The sequence below is a fragment of the Peromyscus leucopus genome, chromosome 5 (assembly GCF_004664715.2).
Source record: "Peromyscus leucopus breed LL Stock chromosome 5, UCI_PerLeu_2.1, whole genome shotgun sequence".
NCBI classification, from domain to species: domain Eukaryota; kingdom Metazoa; phylum Chordata; class Mammalia; order Rodentia; family Cricetidae; genus Peromyscus; species Peromyscus leucopus.
Window position 1 is genome coordinate 142,679,189 of NC_051067.1, and position 17,371 is coordinate 142,696,559.

Here is a 17,371-nt window from a genome sequence, read left to right on the forward strand (position 1 = left end):
AGTGCTGGGACTAAAGGTGTGGACCACCACCGCCCGGCCCTTATGTTACTCTTATGCATGTATATCATGTATGCCAGTCTAATTCACTTCCCCATAACAACTTCCTTTCCCCTCTTCACCTCGTCTACTGTCCTTTTCTCTTTCCAAATTTTGAGTACCCTTTAAAAGTCTAGATTCTGCATATGAGAGAAAACATGCAATGTTTGCCTTTCCAAGGCTTCTTTTACTTAACACGATAATCTTTCAACTCCACTCATTTTCTTGCAAATGACTGAATAATGCTCTGTTGTATAGTTATTCCACATTTTCCTTATCCATTTACTTGTTGATAGACATCTATGCTGATATCTACAAGAGGAACTTCCATTCTGATTTCTGTAGTGACTACAGATATTTACATCCAACCTAAAAGTATATGAAGGTTTCTTTCATGCCACATCCTCACCAGTATTATTTGTTGCTTGAATACTTGATGATTTAACATTCTGATTGAGTGGGGTAGAATCTCAATGTGGTTATTTATTTAAGATTTATTCTTTATTTGTATTTATGTGAGTGAGTGAGTGTGTATGTGTGTGTATGTGTGTGTGTGTGTGTGTGTGTGTGTGTGTGTGTGTGTGGTTTGCATATATCTGAGTTAGTGCCCTGGGACCCAGGAGAACAGTCAGATCCCCTGGAACTGAAGTTAACAAGCAGGAGTCAGTTGCCTGATGTGGGTGCTGGAAACTGGTGGGTGCTGGAAATCAGACCCAGGCAGGCCCTCGGCTGGCAGTAATGCGTGCTCGCACTGGCTGAGATCTCTCTCGCTCTGTCAGTGGAGCTTTGATGGACATATCCAAAATGGCTATGGATGCTGAACATTGTAAATATGTTTGTTGACTAGTTTTATTCATTTTTTTGAGAACTATCAGTTAAGTTCATTTGCCCATTGGTTTTTTTTTGTTGTTGTTTTTTTAAAGATGTGTGTATTTATTATGTATACAGTGTTCTGCCTGCATGTATCCCTTGCAGGCCCAAAGAGGGAACTAGATCTCATTACAGATGGTTTTCAGCCACCATGTGGTTGCTGGGAATTGAACTCAGGACCTTTGGAAGAACAGCCAGTGCTCTTAACCTCTGAGCCATCTCTCCAGCCCCTAATTTGTTGTTTTAATGTTTAATTTTTCTAGTTTTTAAAAAATACACTCTAGGTATTAATCCCTAATAAGTGACAAAGATTGTCCTGCCATTCTTCAGATTGTATCTTTAATCTAGTAGATGTTTCCTTTTCTGTGAAAGCGCTCTTTAGTTTCACTCTGTCCTAGTAGTCAATTCTTGCTATTATTTCCTGAGTCTTTGGAGTCCTTTTCAGAAAGTCCTTGTCTGTGCCTGTGGCTTGTTTTTTCCTCTGAAGTTATATTAATTACAAAGTCAACTCCTACATTAAGGTCTTTGATCTATTGGGATTGATTTTTGTACAAGGAGAGAGACAGGAGTCTAATTTCATTCTTCCAGGTGTGGACATCTGGATCTCCCAGCACCATTTCTTGACAAGGCTGTCTTTTCCCTCTTGTTTGGTTTTGACACTTGTGACAGATCTGCCTGCTGCTGCTATGTGGGCTTACTTCTGGCTCCTGTGGGCTGACCTATTGGTATACATGTATGTTTTTTGTGCCAGGCCTGTGATTTGAAATCAGGTAACATTTAGGTGGCTTGCATTTTTTTTTTTTTTTTGCCAATATAAATGGTCCTATAATAAATACTTTTGTGAGAAGACATAGTTTTAAATGATAAGTACCTGAGTTTGAGATGACATTATCAACTAGTAACTATATTCCTGAGACTTGACTTTTCTAAGAAGTGTATTTCGTGCTACATTTAGTGATATGGGATCATAAAATCATGGGTCAGGCTTTATTGTTAAGAGTTAGAAACATGTTTTTGTTTTGTTTTAGACATCGTTATCTGTAATGAAGATCACGGTAGAAGAGAAGATACGGCAAGATCTTCGTGTACCACTGGATCTGGATTAGAGATTTTTTAAAAAGAAAGTTAAAATTGTTTACTTTTGTTTAGTGTTCCAATTCATAATATTTATTTATTTATTTTTGGTATTTGGGACTGAATATAGGACTTCATGAATGTTAGATATACACTCGGTCCCTGAAGTCTATCCCCATATTCCTTTCTCTAAGTATACTAAGAGTAGAAATTAAAATTCAGTGCTAAGTCACAGGATAAAATATTACTCATTCTGGCGTTCCCCCCCGCCCCCCACCGCCTATTTTTGTATCTGAAAAAGAGTAGCTAACCAAGAGCCTTAGTCATTCATAATGAAATACACCAAATGCAACTTTGCGATGTCGGTTTTTGGCATTATGATCTATGTGACTGACTTGGTTGCGGACATCCTCCTATCTGCTAGGTATTTCCATGATGGACAATATGTGTTTGGTGTTTTAACTTTAAGCTTCGTGCTTTGTGGAACACTCATAGTCCAGTGTTTTAGCTACTCATGGCTGAAGGATGATTTAAAGAAAGCAGGACAAGAAAGCGAGCGTTATTTTCTTCTACTTCATTGCTTGCAAGGAGGAGTTTTTACAAGGTGAGTGCAAATGTTTATCCCCAGCATTGTTATTTTATCCGTTTTTAAATTTACATAGTCAAATGTGGAAGGTTCCCCATTTGCAAGTAGGGCACATATCACATGCTTCCTGCCATCAGTTTTATGTACAGCTCTTTTTTTTTTTTTTTCTCTCCAGAAAGGGTTTCTTTGTAGAACCCTGGCTGTCCTGGAACTCACTCTGTAGCCCAGGCTGGCCTTGAACTCAGCGATCACCTGCCTCTGCCTCTCGAGTGCTGGGATCAAAGGCGTGCACCACCGCCCGACTCATTGCTGAACTCTTAGACCTTCTCTGGATTCGTTAACAGTGCCTTCTCTGTCATCACTCTCCCCACCCCCTGTCCCGTTACCCTCTGCAAGTGCTTTGAATGGGATGGTATAGCTGGATCTTTAGGTAGGTAGATCTACACCCAACTTCCTGAGGCACTGACACACTCTTTTCCATAGTGGGTGTACAAGTTTGCACTCCCACCAGCGATGGACGAGGGTTTCCTGTTCCCCACACCCTCGCCAGCATGTGCTCTCAATTGTTTTATTGATATTGGCCATATTGACTGGTAAAAAATGAAATCTCAAAGTATTTTTAATTTATGTTTCCTTGATACTAAAGAACACTGAACATGTCTTTAAGTGTTTCTCAGCCATTTGTGTTTCATCTTTTGTTTAATTCTGTACCTCATTTAGTTATTTGTTTTCTTGCTGTTTAGGTTTTCAGTTCTTTATATATTTTAGATACTAACCTTTTATCAGGTGTATAATTTGTAAAGACTCTTTCCCTTTCTGTAGCCAGCCTTCCGCTTTGCCTGAACGATGTGTCTAATATTTGCCGTACAGAGATTTTTAGCTTCACGAAGTCCCACTTATTAGTAGTGGATCTTAATGTCTGTGCTGACAGTGCCCTGTTCAGAAAGATCGCCCTGTGCAAATGAGTTCACGCCTATTTTCCACTTTTTTTTCTATCAGATCCAGTGTATCTGGCTTATGTTCAGGTCCTTGATCCATTTGGAGTTGAGCTTTGTGCAGGGCGATGAATATGGATCTATTTGTATTCTTCTACATGCAGTCACCCAGTTGACCAGCACCATTTGTTGAAGATGCTACTTTCCTTTGGTGTACCTTTTTGGATTCTTTGCGGGGAAAAAAAAAAATATGGTGTCTATAGGTGTGTGGACTTATATTTAGGTCTTCAGTTTGATTCCATTGATCAACATGTCTCTTTTTATCCCATGTTATTTTATTACATATAGCTCTGTAGTACAACTTAAAATCTGGGACTGTGACACCTCTAGACATTATTTTATTATTCAAAATTGTCTTAGTTATTTTTGTGTGTTCCTATATAAAGATGAAAATTGTTTAATTTTTGTGAAGAATTGTACTGTAATTATGATGGCGATTGTGTTGAATCTGTAGAATGATTTTGGTAGAATGGTCACTTTCACAATATTAATCTTACCAGTCCACGAATGTGGAAGATCTTTCTATATGGTGGTATCATCTTCAATTTCTTTCTTCAATGTCCTAAAGTTTTTATTATACAAATCTTTCACTTGTTTCATTAGTGTTATCCTAAGATGTTTATATTTCTGAGGCTATGAAATGTACTGCTTCTTTGATTTCTTTCTCAGTTTGTCATTTGTATAGAGGAAGGCTACTAAGTTTTCTGCGTTAACTCTATATCCTGCTACTTTTCTGAAAGTGTTTATCAGCTGTAGACATTTCCTGGTGGAGCTTTTAGTTGTTTTTTTTTTAATATATAAAATCATATAATCTGCAGATAAAAATACTTTGACTTCTTCCTTTCCGTTTTTTTTTGGGGGGGGTGGGGGGGTTTAGAGACAGGGCTTCTCTGTGTAGCTTTGCTCCTTTCCTGGAACTCACTTGGTAGCCCAGACTGGCCTCGAACTCACAGAGATCCGCCTGGCTCTGCCTCACGAGTGCATTCACCATCACCGCCCGACCCTTTCCAATTTTGTATCCCCTTGATCATCTTCAATTGTCTTATTGTTTTAGCTAAGACTTTAGTTACTATGTTGAATAGGTAAGGAGAGTGGACAACCTTGTCTTATTCCTGATTTTAGTGGAAATGTTTTGTGTTTTTCTCCGTTTAGATTGATGTTGCCTGTAGGCTTGCTGTAAATCGTATTTCTTATATTCCTTGTATAGCCTTTGTATCGCTAGTCTCTCCAGGACTTTTATCATGGAGGGATGTTAGATTTTTGTCAAAGGCCTTTTCTGCATCTAATGATATCACCATATATCTTTTCCTTGCAGTCTGTTTATGTAGTGGATTGTTTATTGATTTAGGTATGCTAAACTATCCCTGCATTTCTGGGATGAAGCCTATGGTTGATAATCTTGATGTGTTCTTGGATTCAGTTTGGATTTTTTTTAAACTGACAATTTTTGCATCTATGCCACAAGGGATATTGGTCTGTAATTTTTTGGTTGGGTCTTTGAGTGATTTTTGTGTCAGAGTAATAGTGGCCTCATAGAAAGAATTAGGCAATATTCCTTTAGTTTCTTCTTTGTAGAATAAATGGAAGAGTGTTAGAGTTAATGATTCTTTGAAGGTCTGGTAGAATTCTGCACTGAATCAATCTGACCTCGGGCCTTTTGGAGTTGTGAGATTTTTTTTAATTACTGCTTCTGTTCCACTAGAGGTTACAGGTCTGTTTAAATTGCTTATTTGATCTTGATTTAACCTTGTTAGGCTATATATCAAAAAATTCACCAATTTCTTTTTGGTTTTCTGGTTTGGTAAAGTACAGATTTTAAAAATATGTCAATAATGAATCTCTGAATGTCTTCCGTATCTGTTGTAATGTACCCATTTTCATCTCTAATTTTATTAATTTGCATCTTCTTTCTCTGTCTTTTAGTTAATTTGGCTTGTCAATCTTATTGATTTTCTCAAAGAGCCAACCCTTCATTTCATTGATTCTTTGTATTATTTATTTTGTTTTTTATTTAATTGATGTCTTCCCTGAGTTTGAATAGTTCTTGCCATCTATACTTTTTGAGTGTTATTTATTCTTGTTGTTCTAGATATTCTAGGTGTGTTACTAAGTTACTAATATGTGTGGTGGTATTGTGTTCCCCAAAATATTGTGTACTCTAATAAATTTATCTGGGGTCAGAGAACAGACAGCCACTAAATACAAAGGCTAGAAAATGGTGGCACTCACACCTTTAATCCTAGCATTCCAGAGATAGAAATCCCTCTGGATCTCTATGAGTTCAAGGCCACATTGGAAATAGCCAAGCATGGTGACACACACCTTTAATCCCAGAAAGCCAGCCTTTAATCCCAGGGAGTGGTGGTAGAAAGCAGAAAGATATATAAGGCGTGAGGACCAGAAACTAGAACATTTTGGCTGGTTAAGCATTCAGGCTTTTGAACAGTAATTCAGCTGAGACCCATTCTGGATGAGGACTCAGAGGCTTCCAGTCTGAGGAAACAAGACCAGCTGAGGATTTAAGATTCCTGCTACAAATATGAGATCTCTCTAATTTTTTTTAGTGTAGCCACTGAGAGCTATGAACTTGCTTATTAGAACTGCCTTCACTGTGTCACATAGGCTTGGGTATGCTGTATTTTCATTTTAATTCAATTTTAAAGGTTTGTTTTCATCTCCATTTCTCTCTTGACCCATTTCTTTTTTACTTTCTATTGTTGATATCCAGCTTTAATTTGTGGTGGTCAGATAGGATGCAGGGTGTTATTTCAAGTTTCTTATATTTGCTGAGACTTGCTTTGTGCCCAAGTTATGTGGTCAGTTTTGAAGAAAGTTCCATGAGGTGCTGAAAAGAAGTTATATTCTTTTGTATTTGGGTGAAATGTTCTGTAATATCTGTTAGGTTTATTTGATTTATGATGTCAGTTATCTCTAGCATTTTTCTGTTTTGTCTTGATAACTTCTTGGTTGGCAAGAGTGGGATATGGAAGGCTCCCACTATCAGCATATCCAGGTTCGTATGTAATTTAAGCTGCAGTAGTGTTTCTTCTATGAACTTGGGTGCCCCATGTTTGGTGTGTACATGTTTATAATGACATTATTCTTTTGGTAGATTTTTCTGTTAATGAGTATGTAGTGTCTTTCCCTATCACCTGTGATTAGTTTTTGACTGTTAAAATGGCTACACTTGCTTGCTTTTTGGGTCTACTTACTTGGAATATCTTTGTCCATCCTTAACCCCTAAGGTGATGTTAAGGTTTATTTCTTGGATATAGCAGAAAGATAAATCCTGTTTTATAATCCAATCTGCTAATCCATGTCTTTTGTTTGGGGGAATTGAGACCATTAATATTGGGTACTATGAATGAATAGTATTTATTTTGTTGTTATGGTGTACGTTTTTTCTCCCTGTTTTTATTCTATCCTGACATTTATCAATTCTGTCTTCTTGAGTATTGTTATTCTCTTCAGACTGAGGTTCTTTTTAGTGTTGTCTATAGAGCTGGATTGGTCGATAGATACTGCTTAAATTTGGTTTCATTGTGGAATATTTTTCTTTCTTTGTCAGTTGTGATAGTTTTGCTGGGTATAGTAGTCTCAGCTGGCATCTGAGGTCTCAGAATTTGTGGAACATCTTTACAGGCCTTCTGGCTGTTAGAGTTTCCATTGAGGAGTCGGGTATTATTCTAATAGGTCTGCCTTTATATGTTATTTGTTCTTTTTCCCTTCAGTGTTAGCTTCTTGTTAACAGCAAGAACTCCATTTTGCTCCAGTTTGTTCTACTCTAAGCTGGTACCCAGTTCATGAGACTGGGCTACAACCCCCAACCCCCTTGTGCAGGTGTCTAGAATAAGGCCAAACACTAACATTCAATCCTCCTCTGGGTGGTTGGCCCAGAGCTGAATCTGGGGTGCCAAACCACATAACTCCCTGATAGGCTGGAAGTGTACCACTAAGGAAAGTCCCCAACCGCTTCTCTCCACATTGCATTATGATTGGTCAGGACTCAGGAACTGTCTTTTTGTGGTTTTTCCCTTTAAAACTGGCTGCTGCCCTTGCCTTGGGGACATGGTTTGGAGCTTGATCCCTGCTGCCTCCCTACCTCCCTATCAGTTTTTCTGAATAAATGTTTGGCTTGCTCAAACCTGTTTTTTTTTTTTTTTTTTTTTTTTTTTTTTTTTTTTTTTTTTTTTTTTTTTTTGATTCTTGGACCCTAACAGCAGTTTTTAATATCCCTATTTGTTGTTGTTGTTCTATCCATTTAGTGTTTTGATTATTGTGTGTCATGGGAGATTTCTTTTCTGGTCCCATTTATTTGGTGTTTTTATATACTTATATAAAGATACTAGGTATCTTCTTTAGGTCAGAGAAATTTTCTTTTATGATTTTGTTAAAAGTATTTTCTTTTGACTTGGGTTTCTTCTCCTTACTCTATCCCTTTTATTCATAGATTTGGTTTATTTCATAGTGTCCTAGATTTCCTGAATGTTGAAACTGCATTTTTCTTAGATTTATCATTTTCTTTGAATGAGCTCTTGATATCCTCTAATTTATCTTCAACAGCCAAGATTTTCTCCTTCATGTTTTGTACTCTGTTGGTATCTTAGCCAGTGTTTCATTGCTGTGAAGACACCATGACCTTGACAATTCTTATAAAGGAAAGTGTTTAATTGGGGCTGGCCTACAGTTTCTGCGGTTTCATCCATTATCTTCATGGTGAGGAGCATGGCAGCACTCAGGCAGACATGGTAGCTGAGATTTCTACATCTAGATCCGAAGGCAGGAGGAAGAGAAAAAGATCACTGGGACTGGCTTGGGCTTTTGAAACTCAGTGACACACTTCCTGCAACTAGGAGGCCACACCTCCTAATCCCTTCAAGTAGAGCCACTTCTTAATGACCAAACATTCAAATATATGCGCCTATGGGGGCCATTCCTGTTCAAACCACCACAGTTGGTAAGCTTACCTCTGGGTTTTTGTTTGAAACCCTAGAATTTTCACTTGTTTTATTCAGTCTGGTTTTCTTTAGTGATTTCTTTGTTAAATTCTACTCTCATGTTTTGAAGTGATTTCATTTTTTATTCAACTCTGTGTTTCCACAGAACTTCAGGCCTGCTGTAATAAGGTTACTGTTTTCTGGTGGAGCATCTTGTTTTGGCCATTCATATTTGTGCTTTTGCATTCAGGTCTAGGCATCCTGAGTTACGATGTTTGAGGTGTTTCTTGATGTTGATATCTGGTCTTGTTATTGGTGTTTAGGTGTTCTGTTCTTTGGTTGCTGTTGCCTTCTCTGGATCCTAGGCAAATGTGTTAACTGTCTGGTTCCTGGTAGAGAGTGCTTTGGCAAGTTGGTGGGTAACAGAAAGGAAATGAGAGGGGAGGGACTGTAGGAAAGAGCTGGGGAGGGGGTGATTGGGTTCCTAGGGAATAGAGGTATGGGGAGGAGAGGCTCTGGCAGGCAGGGTAAGTCTGGAGAGACTGGGATGAAAGGGTAAGGTCATCCCGAGTCAGCACCAAGAGGTGGAGTTGGGCTGGGAGGAGGGGGCTCCCACAGGCTGGCTGCTCCAGGACTGAGTGTGAGCCAGGGAGACTGTAACCAACGTTGAATCCTTTAATCCAAACAGACATGACCATTCTTGTGACTGAGTAGTCATGAGCAAAAGTACAAAGGTTCTTTATTTGAAAGTAGCACAAAGGTAACTTGCTCTTTGTTATTGCTGTTTGTGGGAGTCATTGCTCTACTGCCAGAATTTTCCAGATTCATTAATACAGTGTTTTCATTTAATAGGCATTTCACTGTGTTTAAGAGAGACAAAATGTTCAATGAAAGAGAAATTTTTTAGCATTAGGGGAGCTGAAAAGACAGTATTTTAGTCAGTTCTGGAAGTGCACATTTTCAGTTAGATGAAAAGGAATGGAGTAGAGGTTAGTGCTGATATGCAAATAGATCTATAGTAAATAAGGCTTACTGTGTTGCACATATGACCAATAAGAGTTACATAGCTAGCCAGGCACTGGTGGCGCATGCCTTTAATCCCAACACTCCGAGGCAGAGCCAGGCGGGTCTCTGTGAGTTCGAGGCCAGCTACATTCGATTCCATTGGTCCATATGTCGGTTTTTATACCAGTACCAAGCTGTTTTTATTACTATAGCTCTATAGTAGAGTTTGAGGTAGATGGTGATGCTCCAAGGGTTGCTTTATCGTATAGGATTCTCTTAGCTATCCTAGGTCTTTTGTTTTTCCATATGAAGTTGAGTATTTTTCTTTCCAAGTCAGTGAAGAATTGTGTTTGGATTTTGATGGGGATTGCATTGAATCTGTAGATTGCTTTTGGTAAGATTGCCATTTTTACTATGTTAATCCTACCTATCCATGAGCATGGGAGATCCTTCCATTTTCTGATATCTTCTTCAATTTCTTTCTTTAGAGATTTAAAGTTCTTATCAAAAAGGTCTTTCACTTGTTTAGTTAGTGTTATCCCAAGGTATTTTATATTATTTGTGGCTATTGTAAAGGATGATGTTTCTCTGACTTCCTTCTCAGCCCTTTTATCATTTGTGTATAGGAGGGCTACTGATTTTTTTGAGTTGATCTTTTATCCTGCCACTTTACTGAAGGAGTTTATCAGCTGTAGGAGTTCCCTGGTAGAGTTTTTGGGGTCACTTATGTATACTATCATATCATCTGCAAATAGTGAAAGTTTGACTTCTTCCTTGCCAATTTGTATCCCTTTGATCTCCTTTTGTTGTCTTATTGCTCTAGCTAGAACTTCTAGTACTATATTGAATAAATATGGGGAGAGTGGACAGCCTTGTCTTGTTCCTGAATTTAGTGGTATCGCTTTGAGTTTCTCTCCGTTTAATTTGATGTTTGCTGTTGGCTTGCTATAAATTGCCTTTATTATGTTTAGGAATGTTCCTTGTATTCCTGATCTTTCTAAGACCTTTATCATGAAGGGCTGTTGGATTTTGTCAAAGGCTTTTTCAGCATCTAATGAGATGATTGTGTGGTTTTTTTTCTTTCAGTTTGTTTATATGGTTTATTACATTATTCAACATACATTTTCGTATGTTGAACCATCCTTGCATCCCTGGGATGAATGCTACTTGGTTGTGATGGATAATTGTTTTGATGTATTCTTGGATTCGGTTTGCCAATATTTTGTTGAGTATTTTTGCATCAATGTTCATGAGGGAGATTGGTCTGTAGTTCTCTTTCTTTGTTGCATCTTTGTGTGGTTTGGGTATCAGGGTCATTGTAGCCTCATAAAAGGAGTTTGGTAGTATTCCTTTTGTTTCTATTGTGTGGAATACTTTGAAGAGTATTGGTATTAGTTCTTCTTTGAAAGTCTGGTAGAATTCTGCACTGAAACCATCTGGTCCTGGGCTTTTTTTGGTTGGGAGACTTTTGATGACTTTTTCTATTTCTTTAGGGGTTATTGGTCTATTTAAATGGTTTATCTGGTCTTAATTTTGGTATGTGGTATTTATCCAGAAAATTGTCCATTTCTTCCTGGTTTTCCATTTTTGTGGAGTACAGGTTTTTGAAGTATGATCTGATGATTCTCTGGATTTCCTTGTTGTCTGTTGTTATGTCTCCCTTTTCATTTCTGATTTTGTGAATTTGGGTGCCCTCTCTTTGCCTTTTGGTTAATTTGGCTAGGGGTTTGTCTATCTTGTTGATTTTTTTCAAAGAACCAACTCTTTGTTTCATTGATTTTTTGTATTGTTCTCTTGTTTTCTGTTTCGTTGATTTCAGCTCTCAATTTGATTATTTCCTGGCATCTATTTCTCCTGGGTGAGTTTGTTTCTTTTTGTTCTAGAGCTTTCAGTTGTGCTGTTAATTCAATGGTGTGGGATTGCTCCATCTTCTTTATGTGTGCATTTAGAGCTATGAATTTTCCTCTTAGCACTGCTTTCATAGTGTCCCACAAGTTTGGGTATGTTGTACTTTCATTTTCATTGAATTCTAGGAAATCTTTAATTTCTTTCTTTATTTCTTCCTTGACCCATTGATGTTTCAGGTGAGCATTATTCAGTTTCCATGAGTTTGTGGGTTTTCTATAATTTTTGTTGTTGTTGAGGTCTAACTTTAAGGCATGGTGGTCTGAGAAGGTACAGGAGGTTATTCCAATTTTTTTTTTTTGTATCTGTTGAGATTTGTTTTGTGGCCCAGCATGTGGTCAATTTTTGAGAAGGTTCCATGGGGTTCTGAGAAGAAGGTATATTCTTTTGTGTTAGGATGGAATATTCTGTAGATATCTATTAGGTCCATTTGAGTCATAACACCTCTGAGGTCCTTTACTTCTTTGTTAAGTTTCAGTCTGGTAGATCTGTCTTTTGGTGAGAGTGGTGTGTTAAAATCTCCCACTACTAATGTGTGGGGTTTGATGTGCATTTTAAGCTTTAGTAGTGTTTCTTTTATGAATGTGGGTACTTTTGTATTTGGGGCATAAATGTTTAAAATCGAGACTTCATCTTGATGGATTTTTCCTGTGATAAATATGTAATGTCCATCCTGATCTCTTTTGATTGATTTTAGTTTGAAGTCTATTTTATTAGATATTAGGATAGCTACACCAGCTTGTTTCTTAGGTCTATTTGCTTGGAAAGCCTTTTCCCAGCCCTTTAGTCGATGATAGTGTCTGTCTTTGAAGTTAAGTTAAGGTGTATTTCTTGTATGCAGCAGATAGATGGGTCCTGTTTTCTTATCCATTCTCTTAGCCTGTGTCTTTTTATAGGTGAGTTGAGACCATTAATATTGATCGATATTAATGACCAGTGATTGTTAATTCCTGTATTTTTTGTGGTTGTGTTGTGTTGTCCTTCTTTGGTGTATGTTGGTGTGGGATTATCTATTGCTTGATTTTTCATGGATGTGTTTAGTTTCTTTGGGTTGGATTTTCCCTTCTAGTGCTTTCTGTAGGGCTGGGTTTGTGGACAGGTATTGATTAAATCTGGTTTTATCTTGGAATGTTTTGTTTACTCTGCCTATGGTGATTGAGAGTTTTGCTGGGTATAATAGTCTGGGTTGGCATCTGTGGTCTCTTAGTGTCTACATAAGATTTGTCCAGGACCTTCTAGCTTTCATAGTCTCTATTGAGAAGTCTGGTGTTATTCTGATGGGTTTGCCTTTATATGTTACTTGGTCTTTTTCCTTTGTGGCTCTTAATATTTTTTCTTTGTTCTGTGCGTTTAGTGTTTTGATTATTATGTGGTGAGGCGACTTTTTTTTGGATCCAGCCTATTTGGTGTTCTGTAAGCTTCTTGTATCTTCATAGGTATTTCTTTCTTTAGATTAGGAAAGTTTTCTTGTATGACTTTGTTGAATATATTTTCTGTGCCTTTGAGTTGGTATTCTTCTCCTTCTTCTATCCCTATTATTCTTAGGTTTGGTCTTTTAACGGTGTCCCAAATTTCTTGGACGTTTTGTGTTATGACTTTTTTGTCTTTAGTGTTTTCTTTGACGAATCTATTTTCTCTATTGTGTCTTCAGTGTCAGAGATTCTCTGTTCCATCTCTTGCAATTGGTTGGTTATGCTTGTTTCTGTAGTTCCTGTTCGTCAGGATTTCTATTTCCAGCATTCCCTCAGCATGTGTTTTCTTTATTGTCTCAAATTCATTTTTCAGATCTTGGAATGTTTCTTTCATCTGTTTAATTGCTTTTTCTTGGCTTTCTTTGATTTCTTCCCATTTTTTGTTCGTTTTTTTCTTCCATTTCTTTAAGGAAGTTTTTTTTTATTTCCTCTTTAATGGAGTTTTTTATTTCCTCTTTAAGGGAATTTTTTATTTCTTCTTTAATGGCCTCTATCATCTTCTTAAAGTCATTTTTAGGATTGATTTCTTCTGTCTTGGTATGTTCAGTTCTTGCAGGTGTAGAATCACTAGGTTCTGATGTTGCCATATAGGTCTTTATGTTGTTGCCTGTATTTTTGCACTGGCATCTACTCATCTCTTCCTCTGCTCGGTACAGGTGGTGACTGTGTCTGAGAGTGCCTCCCTTGTTTTAATTTTTAGTCTTGGTTCAGTAGGAGTTCTTGGTTAAATTGGTGCTATTGGGCTGTTTCTTCAGGGGCAGCTGATCTCAGTCGGTGAAGTATATACTTATGATTCTGGTGATCTGGTTTGGTGGCTGGGCAGCGCCTTCTTCTGTGTTCCCAGGTCACGTTTTGTTCATTTGTCAACTCCTCAGCTGATCTTGTTTCTTCAGACTTCAAGCTGTAGGGATCTGAATCTTCTCCCGGATGGATTTCAGCTGAGCGGGGTAGTCTCACCAACACCTCCAAGTTGTTGGGTTTCACAGGATCAGCAGCTGGGCCCTGAGATGGCCTCAGACTGAGTGTTCAGATTCGTTCTTGTTCTGTCTCACGGAGATAGCTTCTTCCCCGGGTGTTGGGGTTAGAGGTGTCCCTGTTCCAAGCTTTTGATTAAGAGCTTGTTTTCACTAGCTCTTCAGCGGGTAATAGCTCTGTTTCTGGTCTTTATTGCGACTGTGTTTCCGCTGCCGCCGCCGCCTGCTGTGCCTGCCTGCCTCTGGGACGGGCTTGTCTGCCTCTGCGGGCTGCCACTGGGCCTGTCTGTCTCTGCCGGCCACCGCCATGCCTACCGCTGATTTCATTCTTTATAGCTGAGTAAAATGACAAAGGTCATGAAAGATGTCTATGTTCATGTCTGCTTTACGCACACAAAGAGAGTTGAGAAGGTCCACATGAAACAAATAATAATGAATTGTGGTCATGGAGATCAAGAGGTAGGATCATAGCCTTGGGATGGAGATTAGTCACAATATGGCTTTAAAAATTATGTCAATGTGTTTCCTGTGCAAACAACTAAATGGAGCCGAGAAAGAAAAACCACTGAATTATGTTGGCTGTTAGTGAAAGATAGGTAACAAATGCCCCTTCGTTTGTTAATATTTATTCTTATAATTCCTTAGTCTAGGAAGTGGAAAACTCCTGAGACAAGGGAGTAAGATGTAAGCCAAAGTTAGAGCAGTTCCTTAAATCCACAGGTTTGTCCAGATTTGAAATCTTGGGATTTCCTCAACTGTAGGATCATTTCCTTTAAGAATAAGAATAAATAGTGTTTGAGCTGGTAGGTGGATGATAAGGAATGTTTCCATGAATTATTTATTAAGTATATATGCCTATATATGCCTATTGCTTCTAAATATGGTATGTTTTTTATGGTATACAGATTTAGGAGTGTTATGCTATCATGCCATCTTTTTTTTTTTTTTTGAGACAGGGTTTCTTTTAACAGCTCTGGCTGTCCTGGAACTCACTCTGTAGACTTGGCTGGCCTCAAACTCACAGAGATCCACCTGCCTCTGCCTCCCACATGCTGGGGATTAAAGGCGTGCGCCACCGCTGGCTGTGTTATGCTATCATGAGTTGATTCTTATGTTGTTATAACACTCCCTCCTTATTCTTGTTAGTCCTCCCCCAGTCTATTTTTGTCTGGAATGTCAGTATAGCCAACTTTTCTTGTGTGATTTCCTTTGAAACTACTTGTGTTTTATGTGTGAGTATTTTGCTAGTCACATAAATTTGCATCTTTAAAAGAAAGATTTATTTATTTTTATTTCATGTGTATGAGTGTTTTTGTCTACATTATGTCTATGTTCTACATGCACACGGTGCCTGCAGAGGCCAGAAGAAGGTGTTGGATCCCCTGGAACTGGAGTTACAGATGCCTGTGAATTGTCATGTGGGTGCTGAGAATTGAATCGGTCCTCTGGATGAGCTGCCAGTGCTTTTAAACTTTGACCTACTTTTCTGCCCTGCCCCACCTTTTTAAAAATCAAATCCGACATCCTCTTTAAGGTGGGGTGCTTAACCTATTTCTACTTAGTATATTTACTGATATGGTGTTCTGGCTTACCTTATTTCTGGTGAGAAATCAGCTAACATTTTCATTGTTTTCCTGTGTAGAAGATGTCTTTTCTCTATATCCTGAACTCTGAGCATTTAAGAATGATGTGGCCCTGTGTGGCTTTATTTATATTACTTCTGTCTGGGTTCATTACATTTCTTGGATCTGTAAATTGCTGTTTTAATGATGAGGAAACATATTTTCACAATATTTTGTCAAATCGACTTTCCTGGTTTAGTCTCCTTTTCTTTGGGGATTTAAATTCTACACGGTGTTTTCAAGTTCATCTCACCCCCCCCCCCCCTTTTCTACATGCTTTCCTTTGGTTTCTATTGAGCTATTACGTTAGTCTGGTGAGGCTCCTATAACATTTAAAATGGTCTGTGGTAACAGACTTGGTGGCCTTTAAGTGAAAGTAATTCATATCTTACAGTTGTAGAGGCTGTGGATTCTTTTTTTTTTTTTTTTTTTTTTTTTGAGACAGGGTTTCTCTGTGTAGTTTTGCGCCTTTCCTGGAACTCACTTGGTAGACCAGGCTGGTCTTGAACTCACAGAGATCTGCCTGCCTCTGCCTCCCGAGTGCTGGGATTAAAGGAGTGCACCACCACCGCCTGGCTGAGGCTGTGGATTCTAAGACTAAGGTCCTGGCAGGTTAAGGTCTAGTGTCTTGGTCGCTGTTGTGATGTTATGAAGAGACACCATGACCACAGCAATTTTTATAAAGGAAAGCCTTATCTAGGACAGGCTTCTAGTTCAGAGGTTTGGTCCTTTATCGTCATGGCAGGAAGCATGGCAGCACACAGGCCAACATGGTGTTAGAGAAGGAGCTGAGAGTTCTACATCTGGATCCACAGCAGCGGGAAGAGAGCCACCGGGCCCACCTGGGGTTTGAAACTTCCAAGCCCACCCCCAGTCACACACTTCCTCCAACAAGGTCACACCTCCTAATCCTTTCAAATAGTGCCACTCCTAACCATTTAAAGATATAAACCAAGGGGGCCATTCTTATTCAAACACATAGGTCCTGCTTTATCATTCTTAGGAGCTGCCTTCTAGTTGTCTAGTTGGTTGATGAGAGGGTAAGACACTCTTTGGGGTCTTATTTATAGGGCACTAATCCCATCATTGAGTTATCTCTGAACACCCCTCCCACCATACATCACATGGAAATTAGTTTTCAATGTATGGATTCTGGGAAACACAAATATTCAAGCTATAACACCCATCTTTATTCAATGATCTGTTTGGTTTTGGCTAAATTTGCTGTTAATTCCATCCAGTTAATCTTGATTTTGTGTATTTTACTTGTATAAGAGTTCAATTAAATACTTTATTCTAGTTTACATGTCTGTTCTTTATATTTCCCACCTTTCACCCTTAATATCACCATAGATATTATATTGCCATAGTTCTCAGGCTTACTTTAGTTTTTGTTTGCTGATCTCAACATGAGTGTCATGTGTGGCTGCATTTTCTCTTCACTGATGTTTCTGGAACTGCTTTCCCGCTTTGCTTTGAGTGACATTTCCTCGTTGGCTGTATGTCAAGGAATGTTTCCATTGTGCTGTGACTGTTACAAGGTGACTGATACCTTGTAAAGACATTGGTTTCTTTCAAAGCAACAGCCAAATAATAGGCAAATTCCCTTGATATTTTACAGGAGCTTGGTTGAGGATTAGATTGGGCAAGTCTCTTTTGCTGTTCCCCTATGGTAAAATCTCTTAGTTTTGAGATATACTTTATGCTTCTACATTTGACATTTTCTGGGACTTGGGGAGTTGCTGAGATATTTGCTGTCACTTTTAATTTGGTGAGAGTCAAATTCTAAGCTCTTCCCTAATATAGCTGGCTGGTGAAATCTCTAGGGGTTCCCTTCACTTGTTTCCCCTGTTTCTCCAAGTCTAACCCCATGTGTGCAGAGGAATAGACACAGA

The 17,371-nt window shown here is 38.5% G+C and overlaps 1 protein-coding gene across 6 annotated transcripts in view; it reads left to right on the forward strand.

Annotated features, from left to right (window-relative positions):
• The window catches only part of Xkr9 (XK related 9), a 39,021-nt gene that overhangs the window by 9,704 nt on the left and 11,946 nt on the right, over positions 1 to 17,371 (forward strand). For 5 of the 6 annotated variants that reach the window (XM_037206418.1, XM_037206420.1, XM_037206419.1 and 2 more), the window contains one exon: positions 1,935 to 2,584. The exons of the other annotated variant lie outside the window; for it this stretch is intronic. In XM_037206418.1, coding sequence (XP_037062313.1) covers positions 2,313 to 2,584 — 272 coding nt within the window. In that variant the 5' untranslated portion in view covers positions 1,935 to 2,312. The remainder of the gene's footprint in view (positions 1 to 1,934; positions 2,585 to 17,371) is intronic. 6 annotated transcript variants of the gene reach the window in all.